Source organism: Leuciscus leuciscus, assembly GCF_965113295.1.
Source record: "Leuciscus leuciscus genome assembly, chromosome: 4".
Classification (NCBI taxonomy): Eukaryota; Metazoa; Chordata; class Actinopteri; order Cypriniformes; family Leuciscidae; genus Leuciscus; species Leuciscus leuciscus.
The window spans coordinates 14,716,843-14,729,366 of NC_138728.1; the positions used below are offsets into that span (position 1 = coordinate 14,716,843).

Consider the following 12,524-nt stretch of genomic DNA (forward strand, 5'->3'; position numbering starts at 1 on the left):
CATCAAATAAAATAATAAAACAAAATTCAATAAATGGAAAAAATGAATGTAAAGTGAGAAGTTTCCACAGAACTGTGGTGTGAATTACTCAAACCGCCGCTGCGTGGGCTTGTTCATCACTGTGTGTGAAGCAAAAGCAAACACGAGACATGAAAACATGCAAACTTTCATAGGCAAGCCAGTTCAAAATGAAACGCGAACAGTCTGGCCACCGCATTACGTATCCGTGTTCTGAGAACGGTTAAATATTCATTCACACATGGCCTACCTTCTTCAGTCCCTGATATATCAGATATCGGGTCAGAACGCTCCACCACTACAGCAAAGAGATCGGACAGGTGCCAGCCGGGTGACATCAGGGGGGCTCAGCTCAACTACACCTGGGCCGTCTAGTAGCAAATCTCTTTATTCTGCATCTTTATTCTGCGCTAATGGACTGAAATTAGCACTTATTTCGTTGTTGAAAACACACATTTAAAGGTACAATCTGTAATTTTTTCGCCGCCAGGTCGCATTTTCAAAACAGTAACAAAGACGAAGCTTGATGACGCCATGAAGGAGAGTGGAACTATGGGAGATGTCGTTTTCACCATGCAGAGACGTATGGAATTCATAAATCATATAAATTATATATCAGCTAATAAATTAGTTTTTGTATTCCCTGAACGTCTGATCACACTATTTTATGCAATCGTAATGAATTAGCTGCAAAGAACGTGAAATGTAATGTTACATTAGCCTGTTACTAATATGTGACTATTTGTCAAATGATTTGTTGGGTTATAGCTGCGCAGTTTTACATGTTTGAAACAATATTTTTGTGCAACAGATAGGCTAGCCTACTGCATTTAATTTCACTGCTATAGATTTGGTCACCAGACTTGATAAAAAGCGTTACATGAAGTACAAATATAGTGCAATATAACTGCATGTGTACAATAAATAATATACTTAATTTGCTTACCCGTCTATTAAAACACATGCCAGAGCGGAGTGTCTGTGGACAGATCAAGTCCAAGTTTGTCGCGAAGCTCTCTCTCCATCTGGAAAACGCCACGCCGATATTGATACTTGTTTTATTTCTCCGTTTGTCCCAAAGCCTGCTTGCCTCAGTTGATCTACGTTTACGTTTTTGGGGGATTTTCTGTAGTTCGCAATCAATAATCGTGAACCATGATGACTGAACGACAACAGCGGCGTGCAATATATTGTATCATAGACATGTAAACATAGATTCCTCACTAGCGACTTACATTGAAACGGCCGCTAATTAGGAATCTATGGTTTCTACAAGCGGAAAGCGAGGATAGCGCGGATATTACGTAATTGATATACGACTGACAAGGGATGAGCCATCATTTAAAACTGGAATTTCTCTGGATTTACAAATCCTCTGGAACTTTTGGGATAATGTAGGCTAAGTACACGTTCTACATGAAATATATCACGCTGTGCAAGTGGTTTTTGAATACTTTATTACAAAAATCTTACATATTGTACCTTTAAAAAGAAAAGGAGGGTCTGAAGATCAAAACCAGTGGGAAGGACAAGTCAAGTATTACAAGTTCACTCATTTTTACCATTGCGTGATGTAGCCTACTGTATACCGCCCCATTCTAGATGACACAAAGGTCATTGAAAGACTATAAATCAACCTCCTACAAAACGAACAGTGTTATAACAGTCAACACATTCTGTCCCAGTGATACCAGCACTGCTGAACTGACTGTGAGGGTAGTGTTGGGTCTAAACAACACAAAACAGTAGTCACATGGACAGACACTCATTCACCAATCAACTATCACATAATATGCACAAAGCTCCATAGACTGAAATCACATAGAAGAATGAGAAGACTCACAGAACTTAATTTATAGCCTTAATTTTGCAGAACGCATTTAAATACGACCAAATGTGTTAAACGGAGTAGAAAGTACTCCTACTGTTTAGGCAGCTGAAAGCATAAACAATTATACAACTTTAATGATGGATGGGGCACATTCAAAGTTACTGTAAAATAGCGATAAACTAGCCTATACTGAGAGCCGAATAGTTTTTCTAATTAGAATGTAACAATTGGTCTATTGTACAAACGCTGCTGCTATTATTTCATAAAGGGAGTAAGTCAGTCCAGTCATGTTTTACAGTGAATTCCCCATACAGTGATTAAGTGTGTTTAACACGGTGAGTTCTGTGGCCACTCTGTCTATCTATACTGCCAAGAAATGACACATTAAGCTGGAATAATGCCATAATTTGCATTTTGGCTCGGCATCACTGTGGGAAATGAGCTCACAGAGATACAATGTCTTCTGTGACATTGTGATAAGACGTCCCACCACTACTGTACTGTAAGTGTATTAAAAATACAAAAGTGTATGGCATCTTGGTACCATGTCTGTAAACATGGGAAGTCATTTAAAGTCGACATTAAATAACTTTTAGAAGTCATTTTACATCCATAAATGTAACTTTTTATTTTCAAGAGAAACAGGAGATTTAAAAAACAAAACAAATGTAGGGTTGGACTTCATTTTATTGACTTAATTGACTGAATTAAGAGCCAACTCCACACCTGAGACACGGCCTGCAACCATTGGTTGAAACTTATGTGGCCTTGATGATGTCACTTGATACGGAATATGGTCCAAGAGGCGGAGCAAGTTACTGGGCTACATGATGACACACAATACAAATGCAAACATTTATTCATAAGGTATAATGTGCATTAATTGTATAGAATAAGACAAGCAACACGATTAGAAAAAAGTAAGATGGAAATTTGAAATGTTAATGTTTAAAAACAAAATGACAAATTCTCTGTATTTTGTCAACCATATCTAACACAATAGCAGCTTGGATCCTTGCACTCACTGGATGAATTTCAAAGTGTGGGCATCTCTTCAATGAGATGTTTGAAGGAGATTATGCCCAAGTCATGGTGACTTATTAATCTAATGCTTTATGCCAAGGACACAGAAGGAGAGCTCTGAATAGGCCGAACGCAGCAGTTATTCACAGGATGACAGAAGCCCTCATAGACCCTATGCAAATGTAAAAATGATACACACATAAACAAACACAAGTGCAAAGTGTTTGGCCTCACAGAGCCGTCCTGCATCCCAGCACAGGGTTTTAGACAAGCCCCAAGAGGTGCATGAATGAACTCTAGGCAGAAAAAAAACACAGCATCCAATGGGAGTCGTTAGAGAACAACAGCTGAGGGACAGAAACCTGAGGAAGGTCGGCATGGCGATAACACTGACAGAAGCGAGGACGAACATCACAAAAGGTAAAAGAGAAAAGACGGTTACTTTACAAACTAAGGGCTTTCCTCCTGACAGAAGACGTTATTACTCTATTTTCACGGCCTACAAACACTGATCAACCCGAGCCATAGTCCAGAACTAAACCGCTTGCTATATAAACATAGACCACAAGGCATATGCCCAATAATAAATTTAACTTCTCGGAGGACACAACACAGCAGCTGTGATTTTGTGATCCAATTCTGATACGTTTCTGATTCATTCGGGTATATATTGGGTCAAATCAGCTTAATTATACTGACCCTTCTTAAGACTGAGTCGTTTCAACTCAATTTCAGGACCTGCATTTCCTTATTTCTAAGACTGTGCTAAAACACCAAGTCTAATACCAAATGGATGAATCAAGGGGAAACTCCAGCAGCCATCTACAGTCATTCTGAGTCTATGTGGGTGTGCAGTTGAGATCAGACAACCTCCATTTGGATAAATATAAAAAGGTGCTTTAAGTTTCACTTCATTTCACACTACATTGTGAAACCTCAGCGTCAATATGTGGAAGAAACCCTTTATCCTGATTCTGTTTTGGTCCCGGAGTAACAGGAAGTAACTGTTACACTAGGAGTAACCATTTTAAAACATAATCGACCGAAAGCTGCTAAAGAGCCACATGTTGCTTGTCAGGTCTTTTGCAATAAACCTGATCAATGCTAAAACGCACACAGTGTGAGTGACAGTTTCTGTAGAAGTGCTGTAGAAAATGCACCTGGGAATGCATCCGTTCAATTGTGTCAGTCAGACCACTGCCTTTTTCCTGTGTGTGTGTATTGATTTTCTACACAGTCTTCCACTCAAAAACACTTTATTCCTCACGTTGTGGTACTTTAATTTAATCAAATTAAACAAAATCAAGTCAGACAAACATTAAGTCAAAAAATATTAACTCTATTGTACTCAACCTCAGGTCTTTAGAAACCTGTATGACTTTCTTTCATGGAGAACAAAAGAAGTTTAGCAGGATATTCAGGCTGCTCTTTTCCATACAATGGTGACGGGTCTCTCTCCATCCATTTCCATTATATGAAAAACAGCAGCTATTTCAGGTTTGGAAAGACACAAATGTGAGTAACGACATTTCCTGGTGAACTCTCCCTTCAGACCAACACTGGTCTTGAGAATAACATTGATTCTCTGATGAAAATATATTTTCTCAGTATCTGAATAACTAGTTCTAAGAGGGCAAAGCCTCCTTGACCACCACAGAAGTTTTACCCTGGTTTTACAATGCATAACCATGAGCACAAACAGACAAGATGGGACTGTGTTATCTAATTCATCTTCTAAAATTGGGGCCACTGACTGGAAATACGGGCCAGGCGTGTTTCTTTCCTCTGAAAAATGCCTACAGCTTGAATCAGACCTTTCCAGGGCATCTTCAGATTTTCATCAAATCAGATTCTCCAAAAACATTATAAATATAATAATATAGCCTATATAACATAAATAGTTTTATAAATGTATTTATATTTAAAATGTAAAAAAAAAATAATATAAATTAATGTAAATATATTACATATACTTATATTTAACTAATTAATAAATAATATAACGTAACATAATATAATATATATAGCCTGCCTAATACCCGACGTACCAAAAAAGTTTGATAAGCTATAACAATAAATATGAGACTATTACAGACTGGAAAAGTGCTGACGCAAGACGAAAACTTGATTTTGTGTAGGTCAAAGTCTGGGCGAAAGACTCTCAGGGGTAAATTAATTCTACACAATGTCATAAACAATAAGTCAAGGTCCATAGAGTGCATTTTTAGGAGGCCTTGAGCGCCGCTATTCCTCCAGAAAATGCAGAGTGGGCAAACAAACACGTATACAAGCTCTAAACGTGTGACAACAATCGTACAAGCTCTAAACGTGTTCACCCTGAAGGGCATGGCCAAAAGTTACGGCCCTTTTGAGATGCCATCCCACACATCTTTATTTTATCACGCTGACTGGTCGACATCGTGGAAATGAGATATTGCTTATCAAATGAGGAACACCATAAGACCACATTTCACCATTTTACCAAATGCCTCTTGCGTCATTTTGAATGAATAGGAGTAGTATTGCATTTCATCTGGATTCGCTCCACTGAGGGAATAAATAATGCAGGTAGGTTGGACTCAAGAACTGACACTACAATGGCAAACAATAGTGAAACCATTCGCCACAATGTGCACTCGGCAGCAAAAGGCGAAACATTGTTTCTGTTGAACCAAGGCCTCATCCTAACAATCCACCCAGACTTAATTCAAGTTTCCACAACAAACTGAACACATTAGAAATGAATAGATGTGACTCGATCATCCTGCGCAATTGGGGGGGGGGGGGGGGTCGACTGTCTAAGGGGCCAGTCACACCATTGACAATAACTCTAACGATAACTATAAAGTATTAAATATTCTACTTCTAAAACAATACGAAAGTCCACGCCACAACTGAGAAACGGTATCACTGAAATTGCTGGTACAATAAAAACACTGACAGCCAATCAGAATCCATCAAACTTTTAAAGAGCTTGAGTATTTAATACAGCAAATGATATAACTGAAGAGCAAGCTTATAATAAACAGAATGTTATTGGGCATTGGTGGACGCTAATATAGTTATCTTTATATTTACCATTTTTGGTATGAACGGGCCTTTAAAGTCCTGCTGATTTCAACACAACCGGAATGCATTTTCAGAAAGTTTTACATATCTTCTGCACATCCTTGTGTTGTGTAATAAAGAGATAAGGCCTAGTTCACCCAAAAATGAACATAATTTAACATCTTAAGTCACAACACAATTGTTTTTCTGTCAATACAATGAAAAGTCAATGGGGTCCAATGTTGTTTTGGACCCCAAAATGCCCAAGAAAAGATTGAAAGTCATAAAAATTTGGTACAACACGAGGACGAGTAAATGATGACAGATTTTCCATTTTTTTGTGAACTAGCCTATCCCTTTAAAAAACTTGGCCAATTTGATTTAGCAGACATCTTAGCTATTTTACCATGTAGGCTAATTCCACTGAAATACTGCAGATTTTGTTCTAATATTAGCACAAAAAGTCCTAATCAGTTGATCTAGGCCTAGTGATGTGTTACATTACGCTCAAAATCAGCACAGACACACAAGGGGGACACAAGTCACCTACCCAATATTATGATTTAAAGTCACGATGAACGAAATATCCGTTCATCCATAATTTAGCTAATGTACTTCCAATTGTAACGGCTTAAAGAAAAAAACAAACAGAAGGAGACTTGGTTCTATGCATTGATTGTTGATTGGATTTTGAGATGAGGCCGTTACTCTCAAAAATGGAGGCAGACAATTTAAAAAAAGTCCCATTTAACAACGCTCAGTCCGACCTTTGCGGCCTTCGAAGGTGTGGCCTTAGAAGTCAGAGTCCTTTGAAGGACGCAGCCTTTGAATTGGGACGCAGCCTTTGAATTGGGACACAGCCCATGACCAGGGTTGGGAACCACTGCACTAGAAGATCTAGTTATGACATCTTATTTTATTTATTTTTTTCTTAAAGAAACAAACATGCAGTGTGAGTGAGCAGAGTGAATTTTCATTTCATGCTGACTTTAAGATCTATCAACATGAGTTCATACTCAGACTCTTAAAGGGATAGTTCACTCAAAAATGAAAATTGTGTCATCACTTACTCAACCTCGTGTTGTTCTAAACCTGTATGGGTTTCTCTGTTCTGTTGAACACAAAAGAAGATATTTTGATGAATGTCGGTAACCAAACAGTTGATGGACCCCATTGACTTCCATAGTGGGAAAAAAATATACTATGGAAGTCAATGGGGTCCATCAACTGTTTGGTTACCGACATTCTTCAAAATATCTTCTTTTGTGTTCAACAGAACAGAGAAACCCATACAGGTTTAGAACAACACGAGGTTGAGTAAGTGATGACACAATTTTCATTTTTGAGTGAACTATCCCTTTAAACCTTACATTTATCTCCCAAAATCTTAAATATCTGGATAAATCCTTGGGTTACATGTGGTCCTGAAAGCATCCATCTAGACTATTTGAAAACAAACTGACTTTTAAGTCTCAATCAAACACTAGGTTGGAAATGGGGTCAGGCTGTCATGCCTGTAATAAGTGAATCCACTTAATACCAAAGATTTAACCTGTCTGAAAGGGATGGTTTCCAAAGCAGAAGACATCTAGAAAGAGATTTAGCCAGCTCTCTATCACAGTGACCCACAAAAACACATTAAGATGAGGCCAGACAGACTCGTTTGGTTGGAGACATGACACCCAAAGCATGTTTTGACATCAACCCAGTGGAACAGCATTTTCTCTGGCAAGCTGTCAAACTCCAGTTATGACCCATCAGCATGTGTCATCCAGCACAGCCACATCAGCAGGAATCATCCCAGCCTTAGACCAACGCTTCATATTTACCAGGCATCGACATGTATGTAAAGTGTGTCAGTAAGGGATCAGCTCTGACCTGGAGAGGTGTTTCAGGATCTGTTTCTTGATCAATCCAGCCATGACCGGTATCTCATCAATCACTTATCCAAGGACGGGCGGTAGAGTTTGGAAGATATACATTTTAGGTTTCCTCCGGTCAACCGGAGTGCTTTCTTCTAAATATTGAAGCGTCGTGATAGGCGAATATAAACATGACTCGTAGAGGCGTCCGTCGCTACCGCTTTACCGTCGGGTCCATGTTGAATGCGCAGTGACGCGTCGGTGGACAAACGCGCATGCGCAAGAGCACCCCACGAAAATGAGGCTCGCCCAATTCCCTTGAGCCAATAGGAATTAAAGTTTACGTCACATCATAGCTCAGTGTTTTTATTCCATTAGTAAATAAGGTCAAAGACATTTCCTTTTTATGGTCTTATTCATACACCTACAGTACCGGTCAAAAGTTTTGAAACATTACTATTTTTAATGTTTTTGAAAGAAGTCTCTTATGCTCATCAAGCCTGCATTCATTTTATCAGGAATACAGAAAAAAATATATTTCTGTGATGCAAAGCTGATTTTTCAGCATAATTTCTCCAGTCTTCAGTGTCACATGATCCTTCAGAAATCATTCTAATATACCTGGGGTTTTATTAAAAAAAAATTTCCTCTTTTTATTTTATTTTTATATTATGTTAATCATATGCTTCAATATATATGCTTATGTATGGGTATGTATGTGAATGTGTGTGTGTATATATATATATGTATGTGTATATATATATATATATATATATATACTCTATTTTTGTGGCTTGTATATACCTGTATGTATTGTCTTTCTAAAAGAAAAAATAAATAAAAATTTGATCACAAAATAAAAAAGTAAATCATTCTAATATGCTGATTTGATACTCATTTATTATCAATGTTGGAAACAGTTGTGCTGCTTAATAATTTTTGGAAACTGATACTTTTTTCAGGATTCATTGATTAATAAAAAGTTAAAAAGAACAGCATTTATTCAAAATAGAAACCTTTTCTAACAACATAAATCTTTTCTATCACCTTTTATCAATTTAACACATTCTTAATGAATACAATTATTAATTTCTTTATAAAGAAGAAAGAAAAAAAATGACTGAATAATCACTCAAACTACGAAAGTTATAATAAATCTATTTATTATTGATTGGAAATGCCATACTCGTAAACAGAATTGACCATTTGCCATGATGACAGGCAAACGCACACCAAAAATAATTCAATAATTTCTAAAAAAATATATTTTTCTGAATGTTAATTAATCAATACATATTTTATGTCCTGAACAAAAAACATAGAGCTTGTACCAAAATGGACTTAACATAATACCTAGTGTGACCAATAGAGGGCGACAAAACAACAAAGATTTACAGTGATCTCACTTGTGCATGTAACATCACTTTACAAAACGACAGACATTTTATTAGTATAGTGCAGAGTCAGACCAGGGCAAAACAACAACAACAACAACATTGTTTTGTCTATTTTCAAAAGATTTTAAAGGAGGAACGTGCAATGCTTGACCTGGCAGATTAATGCATTAAGGCAGATCCTGTAGTAAAAGAATACATGATTTAGAAAACAGAAAAAATACAAATACACCATATTAATCATCAAGATTTGCATTAATATGCATGACAAAGTCATATGTCTGAGATACATTGTATAGACAGCTCAGTGTTAGTCCAATATAAGACTCAGAAATAAAGGTACAAAGCTGTCACTGGTGTAGTACCCTAAGCTACAAAAAGTGAAAAGGTACATCTTTGTACCTTATTTACCCCTAAATGGTATATAATAGTACCTTAAATGTTCATATAAGTACTTTAAGTGTACATAATAGTACATTTTAGCTTTTGTACCTTTGTATCTTGTACCTTTTGTAACTTTTTTTCTGAGAGTGCTTCTCTAAAACCCTAGTGCATCAACATACATTACATTCACTTGGTCCCCACAGTGTCCAATAGACAGAAGTGAATCTGTCTTCCCTAATATACGACAGATGATGATGGCAGTCTCTATGAGGGAGACGCTTCCAGTTTAATGACCAACTTAAAAACAAACAAGATGCATTCTGAATACCAATTTCAGCTCCAACCACTTCGTTTCATGTTGTCAAAAAGCTCCTTAACATTGTGCATGTCCTCTATCAGCCTAGCAGGGGCGTCTGTCTGTTCCAGCTTCTGAGAAATCTGTAGAGACCGAGTATTAAAAAGAAAAAGTTATGCTAATACACAATCTGAATCCTTAATCGTTCCAGAACTACCCAACCGTCATATGATAACTAGTGGAAAAAAACAGTATCAAGTCTCCTTCCAAAACAGGTTTCTAACATACTGAACTAAAACAGGATGTGAAAGTGTTGTCATGTTTCATTAAAGTGGCAAAATAGGTTTCCTTTTTAGAATTTGTGTGGCTTCAAAATGCCTGAAAATCCTGTGAAACTGTTCAGTGAAACTGCCACGAATGCACGAAAGAGATGAGCGATCATAACACTGGAATCGTACCTCACTGAAGTAGCGGAGCATGTATTTGTAGAGTTCACGCAGAGCTGCAGATTCATTGAACTCATTTTGATGTTTCTGATGAAAAGGGGAAATTAACATTAAGCATTTATTCATCACCATATTTTCATCAAAATGCTTCATTAAATCTCTAGGTCCTATATGACAAATTGTACCTTTGACTCATCTTGAAGAAATAATTTCAACTCTTGGCTGCTGATAGAAGGCTGGTCTTTCACTATCTTGTAGTACGACTTCACTTCCTGTTTGTACTGAGGGATATCTTTGGCATAGAGTAGCTTATTGGTTGGTGAATACTGTAGGAGAATAAGAGAGTCAATAATTGTTCTGATATTCACAGTTTTCCATGCTAGTTTTCAGTGGTTACCTTGTCTAGGTGTTGCTCAGCTAGTGAGAAGGAGTCCATGAAAGCCTGAGCGATGACGGACAGACAGCCGTCCAGGTGAGGCGTCTTTACCATGTCACTGAACACAAAGTCAGGGTTCTTCAGGATATTCACCCAGAAACGAAGCGGAAGGCTGATAGGGAGGTTAGAAAATCTTTTTTAGTTGTGCATGAACATATCAAAGTTCATAAATCATTTGAGGCATTTGATAGTCAGCGATCAGTGCAGCTATTGGTGGAGCTCGGCTAAAGTGTACTTCAATGGAGGTGTGTTATCCAGCACCTGTTTGTTTTCCAGATGTGGAGAACATCTGGATCTGAGATTTTTTTTCTCTCTCCTTGTACATCCAGGAAGTCGAAGAAATACTTGATAGCCAATGGTGCCCTGCTGTTGGGCAATCCCCAGATGCTCTTGAAAAGGGTCTCAACAAAAGAATGGACTGCCACCTGGTGGACACATCAAAAACAAATTAAGTTGAGTTTTCATATTTTATGATCACATTCCATAGACATAATGTTTTTTATACTGTACAAATTGTATATTCTATCCTCTAACCCTAACACTACCCCTAAACCTACCAATCACAGAACATTTTCTGCATTTTTACATTTTCAAGCTGTTTTCTTCATGGGGACCAAAATATGTCAGGTATTTCTGGTCAATCTATCCATCATGTGTCTATATCTCTGTCTGTCCGTCCATCCATCTGTTCATCTGTCTATCTATACATCTATCTATACAATAAAATGCTTCTATGTGTCAGTTATCTCACCTTGGTGGAGAGCAGCTTGGTGAGGTACATCTCCTTGAATTTTAAAGCTTTTTTCTCGGGATGTTTGCTCAGGTCCGTTTCGACATCTGGATCGACCTAGACCAAACAAAACGTCCGGGTTAGCAGGTTTATTTGTTGAAATTGTCAATGCATATAATTAAAGTAATTAAACAACAATGTATTCTCATGTGTACTGACAGTGTTTGTAATATAAATGTTTAAGCTATCATGGGTTTCATTACAAGAAGACGCTAAATGCTTGGTGTCTCTTTGAACAATATAAACCACACTGAGATTCTTATGTTCAGATTCACTTAAAAGCACTTCCTCTTATTTGAACAGGAAGAAGTTGGCAAAACCGAAAGTGTCACACGCCCATGCTCACTTCACTGCAGTGTCATGGAAATGCCAACTATATATCTCAAGAACCCTTGACAAGGACCCATGCATGAAAACACAACGCAGTCATTTCTTCACATATTAGAAAACAGAACAGAGCAAACAAAACAGACGTTATACAGAAGTAAAAATGCCCTAAATGGCTACTCACCATATGGAAGTACTTGATAGAGAAGTTCTCATCATCTGTGCAACAGAACACCATGATTATTAGTAAAATAATAAGCAATGTCAACTCAACAGTTATGCATCATTGGGCTTTAAACAGACTGATGTTAAATGATTGAATCGCTGGTGTGGTCACAGACTCACAGTGGCTTTAAGTGATGACTAGAAAAGCCCACATGTCTAACCAAACCTGCATAATGCAGTTGCACTCAAACAATACAGTATGCAACACACGTGCAAACATAATCGGGTATAAAAATGCATGTGTTCATACAGACAATTCAAAATGTTGGACCTTGATTTATATATAAAAAAAACATTATTGCATCATATAATGATGAACAGATCATCATCAGATTGATATATGTCCAAAATCAAATGTCATTAATTCATTTATATTCATATTTGAATGTACAGCAATTACTGATCTGTTAAGCATATAAGATGTTTATCAGTGACTAAATGAAAG

The 12,524-nt window shown here is 37.3% G+C and overlaps 2 protein-coding genes and 1 long non-coding RNA gene across 4 annotated transcripts in view; all 3 read right to left on the bottom strand.

Annotated features, from left to right (window-relative positions):
- Positions 1-8,049, bottom strand: part of bltp3b (bridge-like lipid transfer protein family member 3B) — a 30,130-nt gene extending 22,081 nt beyond the window's left edge. Inside the window, exon 1 of one of the 2 annotated variants that reach the window (XM_082167773.1) lies at positions 7,799-8,048. In XM_082167773.1, the coding sequence (XP_082023899.1) occupies positions 7,799-7,842 (44 nt within the window). In that variant the 5' untranslated portion in view covers positions 7,843-8,048. Of the gene's footprint in view, positions 1-7,798 lie in introns of both variants that reach the window. The other variant, XM_082167774.1, reaches the window with a different exon arrangement.
- Positions 4,106-7,792, bottom strand: LOC309497605. The gene is made up of 2 exons (XR_014205629.1): positions 6,460-7,792; positions 4,106-6,426 (listed from the first exon to the last, which is right to left on the bottom strand). It is a non-coding gene; the product is annotated as an uncharacterized lncRNA (long non-coding RNA).
- Positions 8,050-8,928: 879 nt separating the features above from the next.
- The window catches only part of plxnc1 (plexin C1), a 57,340-nt gene continuing 53,744 nt past the window's right edge, over positions 8,929-12,524 (bottom strand). Inside the window, 7 exon segments of the mRNA XM_082166468.1 lie at positions 8,929-9,998; positions 10,314-10,388; positions 10,487-10,627; positions 10,699-10,849; positions 10,999-11,162; positions 11,489-11,584; positions 12,039-12,073. Of these exon segments, the coding sequence (XP_082022594.1) occupies positions 9,894-9,998; positions 10,314-10,388; positions 10,487-10,627; positions 10,699-10,849; positions 10,999-11,162; positions 11,489-11,584; positions 12,039-12,073 (767 nt within the window). The 3' untranslated portion in view covers positions 8,929-9,893.